The sequence below is a fragment of the Gymnoscopelus microlampas genome, assembly GCF_963454915.1.
Source record: "Gymnoscopelus microlampas genome assembly, chromosome: 1".
Classification (NCBI taxonomy): domain Eukaryota; kingdom Metazoa; phylum Chordata; class Actinopteri; order Myctophiformes; family Myctophidae; genus Gymnoscopelus; species Gymnoscopelus microlampas.
Window position 1 is genome coordinate 54,020,494 of NC_139962.1, and position 16,330 is coordinate 54,036,823.

The window sequence follows — 16,330 nt, forward strand, 5'->3', positions numbered from 1 at the left end:
TCTCTATGGCCAAAACTTTGTATTAAACTTTGGAAGTTTGTAAGCTATTGTAGTGTGTGTGGGATTCCTTTATGAATTAACGTAATGTCTCTGTCGGGCAGAAACCTTGTATGTCCAAAACGGTTACTTTTCCGCAAATAGAAAAGAAAGAAAAAACTCTGTTCCAATGTAGTTTCTATTTAGTCACAACTTGTTAATACTTTTCATTGGTTAAATATTCATGAAACCCCACTGACATTAACCACTTTCAACCTGGCATCCCTATTCTGGGCATGTCATTATCGTTGAAAATGTGAAAACATTTCCAAAACATTTCCAATTGCAAAACTTTTGAAAATGGCAAATCTAAAAGCTTGCATGTTGTGACACGTTGTGAGCTTTAACTTTTCTTAACCTTTTAGTCTCTGACTTGTACTCAGTTATTCTGACTCAATATTGCATGTACGTGGAACATTTTGTTTCATAGTTTTTAGGTATGCTTCTCTCCCCCCCCCTCCCCCCATAAATAATTCAGGTCATCGAGGTCAACGAGTTTTGTTCAAAAATAAAAGCTGCACTCTGTGGATCAAATATGTTTTGCAGTATCTTGTACTTGCCTGAACACTTACTGTACATGCATAGCAGTTGTACGCTATCCTATTCCTCGCAATGAGTTTTTTTTCCTCCTTTATTATCTTCACTTTTTTTCTAGTACAGGGGTCTTCAACGTTTTTCAAGCCAAGGACCCCCTAGCTGAGAGAGCGAGATGAAGCAGGGACCTCTATATTGTGTAAAATTGTTTCAGATTAAACTTCTTTTTTTTTTTACTTGGTCTGCTCTTTATTCTCTCTACACCAAATTTGCTATTTATGGCTAAAGTTCTCCTCAGAAAAGGGATGTTGATGTAAAAAAGAGGTCCCGGACCCTGTGTTGAAGACCCCTGTTCTAGTACATGTCTTGAAATGATATGAATTGGCTGAACAAATCGAATGCATCCAAACACACACAAACAAAAATAAATCTTGTCAGCTAACGGTGTTGTCTATTAATTTTTATTTTATTTTATCATATTGTGGTATGGTTGTGTATTTATTGCAAACCTTGTGAAGCCAACGACACATTTCCACTTCTCTGGACAACAATGCTCTATTTTATTCACTCTTCATGAACCCATGGAATAAAGTTATCAGTCACCACGACTGATTTCAGTCGTTTGGATTCTATTGTAGTCAGCATGTCTTCTGTGGAAGCATGTTGCTCAACGAAAATAGCCGATCTACAAGCTATCAATGCGTCTGTGATACATTGAGAGCTTGTAGATAGGCTACACTGTTTCACAAATCTCATAATAGGACTTGGCCATAAAAAATGTTTCAGTCGTGAGATTGTATTTGTGTTAATCCATGTTAAAACCACACCACCCTCAATCTGGCTCCATGTTTGTTTTCTCCTCAGACTCGGGGCTGGTTGTTCCAAGTGTGTCCTATGAGCTCCACAAGCGCGTGCTGGCGGCGGCGGAGCGCCACGGCCTGTCGTTGGAGCGCAGACTAGAGATGACGGGGGTGTGTGCCAGTCAGATGGCTCTCACGCTGCTGGGAGGGCCCAACAGGTGAGTGGGCCTGGCCTGCCCTATGGGCCTCTTTAGTTAAACCATTAAGACCGGGAAAGCATCCGTGTCATTTTAAGATTTCTTTGGCTATTCCAAAAAATAGCAGATCTATATGCTCATAGTGCGGTACCGAGTGCCGCGCTATGAGCTTGTATATCTGCTATTTTTTGAAAAATCGTGGAAAATGTGTGCAAATCTTTGAATATATATATATATATATATGTGTGTGTGTGTGTGTGTGTGTGTGTGTGTGTGTGTGTGTGTGTGTGTGTGTTTTAAAGCAAATATTTTGACTTGCTTCTGGGGATTTCACAAATGTCTTCTAAATAAGTTTCTATATCAGTGGTTCAATTTGAGCTAAACGTGTTCGCTTTAAAAAATACATTTTCACGATAAAAAAAAAAAGAGTCAGATATACAAGCTCATAGTGTGGCACAGAGCTACGAGCTTTTAGATCTGCATTTTCTTTGAAAAATCATGAGAATTTGTGCAAATCTTTGAATATATTATATACTGTATGTGTTATTTTTAACTCAAATCTTTACTTCTGGGGATTCTACAAATGTCTTCTAAATTCTAAAAAAAAATTATGTTGATCAGTGGTTCTCAGACTTTGTGTCAAGGACCCTGAAAATTATATGTATTTGTCCGTGGACCCCCCCATCTCAAAATATTTTGTCCCAGGGACCCCCAGAAGCAAAGATTTGAGTTAAAAAAAAAATAGCAGATCTACAAGCTCATAGCGCGGAACCCTGAATTACACGCTATGAGCTTGTATATCTGCTATTTTTGAATAGCCAAAGAAATCGAAAATGACACCGATGCGTTCCCGGATTGAATAACGGTGGAAGGCAGAAGAACTCACTGTTGCATGCAGGTCAAGGAAGGATGTCTTAAGTAAGATGATTGTTCCTTCTGTGCTGTATTTCCCAAGCATTTAGTTGTGAGTAATGTGAGCTAGCCGAGGGCTGCACAATTAATCAAGTGTTTCATGTTTCACAATTATATAATCGTGTAACTTTGCAATTAAAGGGGACGTAAACATCACTTAGTTCACTTCATTGTATATAAATCCCATTATTCTGTTGTATGTGAAAATCAGACACTTACAGTAAACACTTTCCGTAGGTTTTTTTTTTTTCACGTGGTACAGTCAGACATTAAGGCTAAAAGGAAAGTCCTGGGGACTTGTTTCTATTGTGGTCCTTTATGTGTTCAATTTATCAACATAGCATATAATACATGTCATCAACAAATACAAAACACTATATGTACAAAGGTCACTCCCTCTAGTGTTCTGTGACGAGAGCTTGAGCTGGTAATTCGCCACCAGCCTGCGTAAAAACTCATCGACGAGCGTCGCTTTACATAGGCTGGAGGAGATTTTCCAATGCAGTAAGGCTTAACATAATCCTTCATTGCATGACCGTGTCACTCGACCATAATGTCATATTTTTAACAGACTTATTTTTGTTTTACACAAGTTGTTTACACTTTTTAGCCGTAGAGCAATTACAGAAACAAGTGCTTGAATTCTGTTTTATTTATTTCTTCGATTGAATTAAGCGCAGACTACTGTGTAACGATTGAACAAAATAATGATGCAAAAAGGAGAGCGGTCCATCTAGTAGTAATACCATCCTTCAATGTGTTAATGGCAGACGCTTCTTACTCAGTGGTTTCATTGTCACTGACACATAATGTGTTGTGATGTTTGTCTGTCTGAGTATGAGTATTTAGGAGACAAAATGGTGCAAATATCTATTTACAGATAGTCCTCGGTACATACTGTATTTTATGTTGGATGGATTTACACTGACATTTCATGTCGTCAGCAGTCGAGCACAAACCGCGCTGTCCCTAATAGGAGTGCTGATAAAGACGGCTTTAGTATTGTTTAAATCCACCTTTGGAGTTGGGCAGTGTAGTTTTCTGAGATCAAAGCACCCTAACACCCAGTGTCATATAACAAACAGGTTTATTGTCCTCGCAGTTACCGCTGTGATCCTGCTATCAAAGCCCAGTGCCGTAGTGCCTCACTGTCTCCACTATCAAGACTCAACGGCTGTGAACGCATGGAGTTAAATTAAAGGGATATTTAACTTTCAAACAAGTGTGGGTTCATTTTAACTACTTATCTACTCAGACTTTGGTGCGTGGCACGCCAGACAATTTTTAAGTTACTTGATTCAATATTTATATATTTGATATTAATTTGATCAGACAAGTCCCCTTCCTATATGAACCCATTGTAACTTCAATCTCGTTAGTTAGATTAATTGAAAACACTTGTCCTTGGTTCTGGTGATATGGTGACTGATATTGGCCTTCTAATACGTAAGGGGCCGTGTTTCCAGTCCCCGGAAGGCTACTATTTCCTCCAAACTAGACATTGCATATACTTATAGAAGAACACCCTGTTTGGGGGTGCGGATGGCCTAGTGGTTTAGGCATTATATAGGCTCTGTGGCAGCCTAACAGTGAGTCCCGGCTTTGATTCCTGAACCCGACGGAGCTTTGCTGTGTGTAACTCCCCAGTCTTTCCCCGTCAATCTATACTGTACTATCAATAAAGGTAGAAAAAAGCCCCCCTGCTAGAACACCCTGCTAGATGGATGGTGTATACTGTCACTATTAATTCCATTTATGGGTAATATTGGAATGTGGCGAGTCTCACAGACTGCTTAAATCTAGTTTCCATTTCAGGTTGTCAACTTATCCTGCCAATTCAGGGCCTTTATGAACCTCTAATAGGCATTTAGACTGTTGAGGATCGTTAAAAAGATAAATGGTTGTCTACTTGGCTATCAGACAAACCCTGGAGGCTGCTGGTGGTCTTGGAAGTGACCTTTTTGGGTGTTGGCCTAACATTTCTCAAACCAGATGGTGTGGTACTTCTAGCTTTACTGCTGACCTCTGTCATTGACAAATAAGTCAAACTGTGGGACACTTCCAGGCCCAGAATACTTGACGTGGATGTAAGAGATGATGACTTCCCAAGTAGACCGGTGCTCGACGGGCACAGGTCTAGTGATCATCATTTCTGAACGTTTTTGAACAATGTTTGAAAACAATGTTACTTTATTTTTTCTTTAGGAAAGGTTGCGACCCTACGTTTGGTAAACACTGCTTTTAGCAGAACCCTCACCTATTCATTCACTCCGTATGCAAGTCACTGGACAAGCGTGTTGGCTAAATATTTGAATGTGAATGGCCTTCTCACTGCCCTCCCAATCACCACCACAACCTCTATTGAGTTCTCTGTCCCTGCTCTAAACTGTCATTATAGGATTTGTAAACAGATACCTGTTTATTTCGCACAGCGACTAAGGTGTCTCTTTAAAAACAAACTTGTCCGCAGGCTCACCCCTAAGAATGTGCACCAGAAGCCCACGGTGGCTCTGCTGTGCGGCCCACACATCCAGGGAGCCCAGGGCATCAGCTGTGGGCGACACCTGGCCAATCGAGAGGTGGAGGTCATCCTGTTCCTGCCCAACTATATCAAGATACAGGATCCTGTCACCAGCGAGCTCAGCCTCTACAGCCAGACCAGTGGCAAGCAAGTGTCCAATGTCAAAGGTAACACTTAACCAAAAGGCATACTACAGTATGATTAGTTAAGTCTGAATGAGTAACTCTCTTCCCAGCGCCCACCGCCGATGTGCCCTTCTGCCAGACGCCTAACCACAAATTGCACGGGCATCTCCACACGTGTGAATATGTAACTGAATTTGAAGCAAGGTGGGGTTTGCCCATCGAAGTCGAACAAAGCATAATAAACAGATACTTCTTTGATGAGACTGGCGCATAGGGTCTAATTCAGTGTTTTAACTTCAATCAAAAGTGCTGGTACTGTACAATTTAGATACAGATTTACATTTTAATAGCCACATCATCTCAATAACAATCGCCCCTGTTAGCTAAAATTGGTGTCAAACAAGACTTGGAATAACTTGTCCATGCCTTTATCTCTACACTGTTGGAATGGTCTCCACAAAAAGCTCTCAGACAGCTGCGGGTCATTTGGAATTGATTGATTGAATACTTTATTAACATTTCTGCACTACCTTCCCAGTGATTCGCAGAATTGATTTAAAAATACTGTGGCTTTGTCCTTAAAGGGGAATACCACCCATTTTCAACATTGAACTATGTCATTAATATACCGTAGAGCTGTTGTGTGGAAAATCCCCCCATTCTGTGTTGCCTAGAACTGGAGAATTGTTGGGGTGGGGACTTTTTTCCTCACAACAGCTCTAAGGTATATTAATGACATAGTTCAGTTGAAATTTCTAATGTGACCCACTGACCCTGTAGACATGTGGGGTCATCTGGGACCAGATTGCACACTGTTCCCAGAGTTAACAAAACATGGCGCGGTAGCGTTTATCCAGAGGATCTGAGACTTTCTCCAACTCTGATTACTTTTAAATCCAGGCTAAAAACATTTGTTATCCACTTTTATTAAAATGTTCTACTTAAAATTCCACTTTGACCTCCATGTAAAATTTTATTTTTCCCTTCGTTATTTCTGCTCATGTAAAGCATTTTGAACTGTCACTGTGCATGAAATGTGCTGCTGTACTAATGTGTCTATTCAGTGTCAGTGCTACTGTGTGGAGTGTTGGAAGAGTTGCACAATGAGACAACCCTGCCCTCTACTGGAGATAAGACTATGTAAAAAAAAAACAAGTTTGAACTGATTTTGACTTGAAATCAAGTCAATCAAACTTTGTTTCAGTAACATTACAGGCTCCGTGGTTCACACTGTCGCCTCACAGCTGGAAAGGTCCTGGCTTTGAGGCTTCAATAGGGCCTTTTCTGCATGCTCTCCCCTGTTCACCTGGGACTGCTCTGGGTGCTACGGTTTAGAGCCCATGGATTAAAGTTCTCAGTCGTCAGGACTGATTTCAATCATTTGGATTCCATAGAAGCCAACATGTCTTCTATGGAAGCATGTTGCGCAGAGAAAAAAAAGATGATGGGCTATTTTCGGGTATTAACACATTGACCGCCATAGGTTAATCTCATAATGTACTCACCAGTGCCAACGTTTTATTGTTGTTTTTTGTTTTTTTCACGTCGCCATAGACGGATTTTTAAAATCCTTTAAAATTGAGCCGTGCACTGTTTGTAAACATCGCAGACATCTGCCTGCTTCTACCACTGAAGAACGCGTGTCAAACGGTGCCTCCATGTTGTAGTTAGAACGGTTGGTGTTACAATGAAATGGTCCGTGTAGAAAATTGAAAAAAGTTTTTTTTTTCCGAAAAAAAAGGAAAACACAGCGGGTCACTTTGTGCCTCGCTGCGAGCTTGTACTTGTGCTATTTTTGAATTCTTGAAAGTGTTTGAAAAATCTTCAATAATTTCGAATTACGAAAAAGTGTGAGAACTGCTGATTTTAGAAGGCATTTGTAGAATCGTCCATTCAGGTGTTAATGGGTTAAACAGTTGACCGGGGTCCCCCAGGGCTCTATACTTGGTCCGCTGCTTTATTCCCCCGCTACACCAAATGAAAAAGCCAATTGTGACCTTGTAGATTGGCTATTTTTGCAGAATTTTCGCCACAGAATAAGGACGCTGGGGTTCATGTCGTTCATTTGATTATGTTCGTGCCTGGCTGTTATGATGTACATGTACATGGTAGTGGTACAGTTCCTTATTGTGAATGTGAGGCACTTCACAAACGGACAACCATCAAATTTGTATTCTTGTTCTTCTTCTCCTGTCCTATCCCCTATAGACCTGCCTACAAGTCCCGTGGACCTAGTCATCAACTGTCTGGACTGCCACGAGAACCCTCTGCTCAGAGAGCAGAGCTGGTACCAGACCGCTGCCGACTGGGCCAACAGAAACCGAGCCCCGGTCCTCAGCATCGACCCTCCTCCGGATGGAGATCAGCAGCCGGCCGTCCAGGCCAAGTGGACACTCTCCCTGGGCCTGCCCCTGCCTCTGGCCGCGGGCGAGGGCCGAGTTTACCTCTGCGACATCGGGATCCCCAAGCTGGTTTTCCAAGAAGTGGGCATCGACTACCACTCTCCCTTTGCAAGCAAATTTGTCATCCCACTTCACTCTGCATAGCAGGGGGTGGGGGGGGGGGGGTCACTGGCTCCGCAAGGCCACAGTGTAGCCTGATTTATACTTAAGTTACTCGCCAGTGTCACGCGTCGTTCTACAAGCTCAATGCGCGCTTTGAGCGTGTAGATCGGCTATTATCGACGCGTGACACTAGCTTGCAGCTAAGTACAATTCAGGCTTATGAGGCACGTTCAGACTTGGGTTTTGATACACAAAGGGACAATGGGAGGGGAATGGTTTGTTTCCACAAGGGGTGTACCAGGCGCCGCGGCGCAATAGTTCAAGAGCAACAGCACGGTCCAAAACAAAGGCAAATGGGGGGGGGGAAGCGTTGCAGCAACTGGGCACGCAGTACAAGTCCGAGTGTTCATTTAACTCTGAGAGTGTGCAAATGGGCAGTCTGCTAAACCAGTGCAAGCTTTAGCAGACACCGTCTCACAACAAGTCATTGTGCTGGTGCTGTATGTTTTCCTATGTGTTTTTCTTCTAACTACAAATCCCCCAGGGGCTCTTTTGGTTTTTACATGTTGCGTGCGATAGCTGTTGTTTTTTTTGAAAAGGGAAAAGCTTCCTGTTCTTTGGGGTGTTTTGATAAGGGCTCTGCGTTGCCCTCTCTCTCACCCACAGTGTGTAAGAATGCTTATAAATGCTGACCGCCGTGACTCTCTATCTGTGTGACCTCTGACCCAGAGACACACTTCCTGTTTCCTCCTTTAGATTGTGCATGGAGCCTGAGCCTGACTTATGAACCCCAGCACAGCATAGCTCAGCTCTAAGCTTCATCCTATTCGAGAGGAATGACCGCCCCAAATCTGTCACTCACCTGCCCCATAGTGGCTTGGTCATCCTTTAATATTTTTTTTGCCTTTTTTTACTCGCCCAGTGGTTCTCAGATTTTTTTTATTTCACTGAGTTACAGACCTGTAAGGTTGGAAACCCACTCAAGGAACCTTCCTCTTTGGCCAAGTTAGTATTGATTGTAGCAAGAATTGTAGCAATATATATATATTTTTATTATTTTTCTGGCAGTTATAGCTCAGGTAAAACTGTACATTTTCACCAAGTAGGTTTGTATTTAAGCCCATTGAAAATAGGGGTCATGTACAACACTCCACTTAAGCCCTGTTGTCAATATTGTTAATAATTGTAAAAGAAATGATAAGAATAAAAAAGATAGCAAATATCAGATCTACAAGCTCTTGTAAGATCTTGTATTTTCAACATTTTTTACCTGACATGTCCTAAATAGGGATGCCAGGTTGAAAGTTGTTAAGATCTGCACCCAACATTTATCATCTCTGTTGATATTAGCTTTATGTGATATCCATTCATTCAGAAGTCGTTTCAATCGTTTTCTTTAAGATAACTACTGAATGTCTTTTCTTTTCTTTTCAAACCTTTGATATCGTCTCTGTCGGTTGGAAACCTCATATGTCCAAAACTGTGCCCCTTTTTTTTGGATTACAATTGAAAAAACCCCCGCAAAAGTAACAAATCTGCAAGCTCGAAACACGGCACAAAAGCGCGTTTCGAGCTTGTGTGTCTGCTACTTCTGTGACATGATCAAATGTGCCATTAATGTACAAAAAAAACAAATATAGATATATTGTAATAATATAAAATATGGATATGAGAGGTTTCTGCCCGGCAGCAACGATATTCTTCTTTTTAATGACAACATATACACACACACAACACAACAACCACACAGAACAACAACTGAGTGTCTTCAAGCAGTTTCCATCATATTGATACTCTCTCTGAAATGTCAAACATTTCAGCTGTTAGGGAAAAAAAGCCTCATAATTCCCAACCCCTACAGTGCTTCTCAAAGTTTTCATGTCCAGGACGCCCCAAAATTGTATGTGTATTATTTGCTCTCTGGGGTGTCCCGGACCCCTCTTGGAGAACCAGTGTTTCAGAAGAAATGCACCCTCTCTTCAACCCAGAGAGAATCATGCATTGGGGCTAGGAGATGATCCGTTACTGATAGGTTGTTGTAATCATGAGTGGTTTCACCACAACATATTTAGGGGTTTGGAAAAGTTCTATGAATAATGAATATCCATTCCGAACATGATTGCAAGAAGAAACACAACTTCCTCATAATTCTAAATGGTCTTTGAAATGAGTTACTGTTTCCTGGGAGACTCGTCTGTAAACAGATCTGTGATTGACAATCTTTTTTTTTGTCACGTTTGAAAATAATTTTATGTTCTACCCAAACCCACTGAGTTTAAAGAGGTAGTTCGCCCAAAGAATTACTTATTTTCTATCGATTACACACCCCATGAAGCCTTGAATTCATGGAGATTCGTTTGTTTTTGCATTCCTAAGCCAATAATTTGATGACTGGCAGAGTCAATTGACCTGCATTTGAGACTCTGCCGGTCATCAAATTATTGGCTTAGGAATGCGACAAAAAGAAAAAGAAATCTCCATGAATTCAAGGCTTCATGGGTGTGTAATTGATAGAAAAGGAGTACTTTTTTGGGTGAACTACTCCTTTTATTTTGAGATTTTATTTATTTTTGTGTGTATTTTTTGGCGAGGGATGGATTTGACCCCCCCCCCCCCCCCCCCCAAAAAAAAAATCAAACAAAGATGAATCCTGGACAGCTTTCAGTCATCATTGGTCAGGCTTTGATTTGTAGGCCTTTTATTCTAACCTGGGGGTAAAACCCACACATGTTTAAATACCGTTGTTTCATAATGAGCCATTTTGAAAGATGCAATATGTAAAGCTACTTTATGTTTAGTTTTTATAAGTATAAATAAGCTTTTACTAGGTGGCTGTTACCATTTAAAGAACATTTTACTGTTTACTACTGTTGATGTCATCATCAGCTACGTTGAGCCCTTGGACTTACAAAACTGTTGTGTAATAAAGTGTTTGTACAGGTTTGAGCAATGAACATTTTTAAATCAAACATAGTGGAAAACATGGCTGGCCATTTGCCTGAATTTGTAACCTCAAAAGGAGCGATTTAGCCACTTGAGCCCTGTTGTCAAAGATTCACGATGCATCCCAGCGATGCATTGTGAGCTTGTACAGTAGATGTGCAATTTTTTTTGGCCATTTCTGTTTTGGGGACTTTTTCGTTGTTGACCATTTTCACCTATAATGATGTGCCCAGAATTGGGAGCACCAGGTTGTGGTTAATTGCGAGTTCAAGAAAACACCCAGTACTCAATAAATGTCTCTTCATTGATTTTTATTTGCCTCACCAACGGCTGCGCTTCGACCTAATCGGTCTTCCTCAGCGTTGCAACTCTGACCGACCTAATCGATTAGGTCGAAACGCGTCCGTTGCTTTTCTAGGTGAGGCAAATAAAACCAATGAAAGGACATTTTGTTGAGTGCTGGCTGTTTTCTTGCTCTCTATACTGCTGGGCCTGTGCACGGGGCATTCTGTTTCATCATTGTGTGTTCAACCTAGCAAGTCATTACTGTAATGTTTTCTGTTGGCACACTGCCATGTTGCTCTGTAGTAGCCTACTGTACAGAGATTTTTCACACTTTTCACCCATAGACCTCATTTGATCTCGAGGATAATTCAAAAGGGCTGCAATAGAGGAAATCAATAACGTTTGCCTCTCGTTTTCTAGTTGACTTATTCCATTTTTCATTAGCCTAGGCTTGATTGAGTATTGGTAATACGGCACTATAATGGCCAATAATGAGCTAGGTCAGCGTATTATATTTCAATGTACCATGTGATGCGTTTTTGTGGTTAACCACTGAAGTTCACTGCTTTTATGCATTTCATCTTACCTTTTTTATATTGTGTGTGTGTGTGTGTGTGTGTGTGTGTGTGTGTGTGTGTGTGTGTGTGTGTGTGTGTGTGTGTGTGTGTGTGTGTGTGTGTGTGTGTGTGTGTGTGTGTGTGTGTGTGTGTGTGTGTGCGTGCGCGTGTGCGTGTGCGCGCGCGCACGCACGCACATTTTTCTGGGCTGAATTCTGAAGGTCCATGACAATACTTTTTCCTCACTATTTTAACTAGAACAGAATGTGCCTTATGTTGACAAAGCATGAATAAGCAATTCATCATTATCAAAACGTAATAAGTTGTACGATATTGAATGCACCTCAAACTTGTTGTCAAAAAGGTGATCTACATCCATTTTCACTCTAGGACTTGTCTTATGTTGACCATGTATACAAGACCACATACATGAGACGACACAATAAGAACCTGGTTTCCTGCGCAAGTGCTGACATTTTTACCATTGAGCTAATAGGGCATGCCTACTTGCTCAGGGCATAAATTGAATCTTGACTGCCGGGTCAAAATTTGTGTCCGGTCCTGTGTCTAGGTGAGACATGACCTTTGACACAATCTAAATGTCTCAATAGAAGAGCAGCGAGACAAAATGCAACCACCCCAATTGTACAAAATGTAAGTTATATATTGTATTAACATACTCTACCATAAAGATTGGACAAAATTAAACTTTATTCATAGAAAAAAAGGTAACATAGTAGTTTCCAAAGATTTGCTCAAATCTTCACGATTTTTCAAAAATAGCCAAAGTATAAAATATGGTTAAAATGATTGACGCTATATTAACTAATTTAGCTGGGGACCCCCTCCTCAAAGATCCCTGGGGGTCCCCGGACTCCACTTTGAGAACCACTGGGTTGTACATCAGATCAGTCAACAATACTAAGCACACTGTTCATGTAGCACAAATGCACTCATAATGATGCTTTTTATGTTTTAGTTTGAGTTTAACTTTGAGGCAGAGTAAATACTGTAGAATTTGAAGTTGCTGTTGGAGAGTAGTAGTTACAGAGATTGTCCACCATGTGGCAGTACTGGCTACTGTCTTCCACATACAAGTCCAGAAGTTTGAATACATTTGATAATTTCAGCTTTAGTTGGACTAGTCTAGAAAGGTGTGATGAATATTTGAGGACCATACTGCCCAACAACTCTGAGCATACAATCATATTGTATGCTCAGAACGACTGCCAAAATATGTCTAGTCTAGAAAAAGAGACATTTTGAAACGGTAAAGATTTAAACTGGATGTGTATGGTCAGCCTGCACACATTACTGTGGTGAAGACCATCTTTAATATGCCATAAAACACCACAGGGTACAAAGGGAATTTAAGTACTAAGATACATTTCACTTTGAACTGAAACTGTATATTCATGTTTTCATTGTTTACATTTCTATGCCAAGTAATTTGTATTGAGATATAAATGTAAATAAATACAGTACCAGTACTGGCATTTATAATATATTTGACCTATTGTAGTGTCTTTGAGCGAGTATGACCTGCTCACTCATTGCCAGTATGTTTGGATAAGAGTTGCCAGTATGTTTGGATAAGAGTGTTGGTTGACCACTTAAGCCCCTATACTAACTAGAGTAAATAGCATGAGGCGTAGGCAGGACGGAGGCTCCACGTCCTCCTGGGGGGGCTCCTCACTTGGCAGGTGAGCTAGTGTGTTATAACAGCAGTGACGACACACAGAAATGCGTGTGGGGGACGAATTAATTGGCATAACGACTAAACTGGAGAGAAAAAGGGGTAAAAAGCAAAAACGTAAAATAAATCTCATTTAAAGATAGTCAAGCTCAGGGCTTCTTGAATGCAGTGGTTCTCAACTCCAGTCCTGAGGACTCAAATTACTTTTCGTCTCTGTCGGGTGGAAACCTCATAATTATTTCCAAAAACTGTTACTTTTCAGAATTCAAATAAAAAAATTAGCAAAAGTAGCAGCGTTTCAAGCTTGTGGATCTGCTACTTTTGCTAACTTTTGTGTGACGCTGTAGTGTGATCAAGTAGGGCGTTAATTTGCGGAAAAAAACACAAAGTTAGAATATGGAGATAATGGGTTTCTGCCCGACAACAGCGTTGTACTTTTCAATTCAACCAGCTAATGAACCTTTTTCTCTGGTCCTGCAACTAGTAGTTTGGGTTCTGCCTGGACATTAACCACTTAGACCCCATATGATTGAGCGGAGTCTCTCTCAGGCTTCTATACTGGTTTCTTTCCTTTTTTCTGTTATTGTGGGGAAGGCTTTCACTGAAAATAGCAGATCGACAAGCTCACAACGCGTCACAGCGGTGTGAGCTTGTCGATTTGCTATTTTTCTGCGAAAGCCTTCCCTCACAATAAGGATGCTGGGGTTTTATGTCGTTAATTGTATTCTCCCAGGTCCAAATTTACTCTCTAGATACACTGTAAAATCCAGAGTGTTACAAATGGAACCAAATGGACCTGTCCATTTGGTTCCATTTGTGAACTCTCAGATTTGAAATGAACACTCAGGATTTTTACTGTGTATAATAAGTCTAGAATGAAAACCACATACAAGTATTTAAATGTTTGTGATGATGAAAAGCTTAAACTTGGTGAGTGTGTGTGTTTACATGATATTAACAGTGATACTCCCAGCAGATTTATAAGATGTGGTTGTAAAGAATGGGGAATAAATGCATTTCAGAAGAATACCTTGCCTTTCTGTCATTACTCTCACTTATAGGTAAATGTCCAACTGCAGTGATTCTTAACATTTTTCGTTTCAGGGACCCCAAAATTGATGTGTTAGGCCGTGGACCCCCATCTGAAAAGGTTTTGTGCCAGGGACCCCCAGAAGAGAAGATTTATGTTAAAGATATTCAAAATTATTTAAAGTTTTACTTTATATGATATTTTTCAAAAATTCTCAAAAATAGCAATGTACAAGCTCGCAGAGCGGCTTTTTAGATCTGCTATTTTTGAATAGCCAACGTATAAATGGATAAAGTGGTTAAAATGATTGTAATGCTACATTAACTACTTTTGCTGGGGACCCCCTGGAATCCCCCCCAAAGACCCCTGGGGGTCCCCGGACCCCACTTTGAGAACCATTGTCCTATTGCACAAAACAGACCTCCGCCCAGAATGACATTTAAAAACTTTATTTAAATGTAGCAAATTACACTGTGCAACCACTAACAGTGGTAAAATAACAAGAATTCTTAACAATTTGTGTCTTCAGAACCAACACGATTCATAACCCGACGAGCTGCCCACCCCCCCCCCCCCCCCCACACCCCCATACACACACTCCCTTAATTATCACACTTCTCCTCTCATCTCCCCACTTTGTTTACAACACCCTCAGTTACTAATCAAGTAACGAACAAAATCAAAACATAGCAAAACATCGTCTGTCGGGTGGACAATGTCCAAAACCGTTACATTTCAGGATTCAAATTCAAAAGAGGCAAAAGTAGCAGATCGACTAGCTCGAAACGCGTTGCCTCGCGCCGCGTTTCGAGATTGCAGATCTGCTACTTTTGTGTGACGCTCTAGTATGATCACGAAGGGCACATACAGCAACAATATGAAAGAAAACAAACGATTTGTAATGAAATCTAGATAAGGAAATGGAAGAAAGAAAAAAACAGAACATAATATGAACAAGAGAGGAGCATCACATTTCCTAAGGAACACTTTGAACTTGTTTGCCTAAAGGTCTCTCCTCTTAACTCCTTCCAACTACCTCTCCTCAAACATGAAGGAGAAATCTCTCCTCTTCATAATTCGTCGGAGGAGAAGTCTGTCTCCATTCCATCCTTTCCTCCCTCGCTCTCCTCTTGGTCGTCTCCGCCTCTCCACTCCATCATCGGCGGGCCCTTATATGGTGCTACAGGGTTACAGATCACAGGTATTTCAAGCAGTGTTGCCAGATTTTGCAAGATAAATAAGCAACCAGGTCTATGACAACAGGCCCAAAAGAAGCGACTAACACATGGGCACTTTAATCCGTATAAATCGGCTATTTTCCGAAAATAGACGATCTACAAGCTCACAAAACGTCGCAAAAGTGACAAATGTGGAATATATTTTAAACATTTTAACAACACAGGGGTCCCTGGCACAAAATATCTTCAGATGGGGTCCGTGGACAAATGCATATTCATTTGGGGGTCCTTGACATGAAAATGAACCACTGATTATTTTAAAAAACATTAGGAAGCAAGCCCAAATAAGCAACTACACTTTAGAAACTTTAGCTCTGTGTCATTTTAGATTTGAACTATAACCATTATTTGTATACTTTGGCTATTCAAAAATTGCAGATATACAAGCTCATAGATCTGCTATTTTTGAAAAATCTTGAACATTTGTGCAAATCTTTGAAGACATATATTGTTTTGAAACAACATTTTTAACTCAAATCTTTGCTTCTGGGAGTCCCCGGAACAACATATTTTGACGGGATCGGAGCCAAAAACATAATCGTTGCTGTCGGGCAGAAACCAGCTAACTCCATTTTGACGCTTTTGGATTTTTTTCCATAAATCAGTGCTATTGAACACCCTTTACGCCTGTGTGTTGATAAAACAAATATTGAACCAATGAAAAGTATTAAGAAGCGCTTCTGACAAAACCAGCTAACTCCATTGGATCCTCAAACTTTCTGCTAAACCAGCTAACACCACCAAAGGAGGGTGGAGTTAGCTGGTTTTGCTGACTCCAGGCTCCACCCCCTTTTGATCTCCAACCTCATTGTGAACTTGGAGGTCTATTTAGCTGTTCTTATCAATGATGAACAAAACCTCCTAACTCCACTTTTTGTTTTGTTTTTGTCATTTCCTGAAAAATGTTGGAGTTAGCTGGTTTCTGCCGGACAGCAGAGATATAATTTTGGGT

General features: G+C 40.8%; 1 protein-coding gene across 1 annotated transcript in view; it reads left to right on the top strand.

Moving 5' to 3' along the window:
* Window positions 1-10,245, top strand: part of LOC311058433 (enhancer of mRNA-decapping protein 3-like) — a 46,138-nt gene extending 35,893 nt beyond the window's left edge. Inside the window, exons 5-7 of the mRNA XM_084075881.1 lie at window positions 1,435-1,588; window positions 4,950-5,167; window positions 7,334-10,245. Coding sequence (XP_083932007.1) covers window positions 1,435-1,588; window positions 4,950-5,167; window positions 7,334-7,671 — 710 coding nt within the window. The 3' untranslated portion in view covers window positions 7,672-10,245. The remainder of the gene's footprint in view (window positions 1-1,434; window positions 1,589-4,949; window positions 5,168-7,333) is intronic.
* The last annotated feature ends 6,085 nt before the right edge of the window (window positions 10,246-16,330 follow it).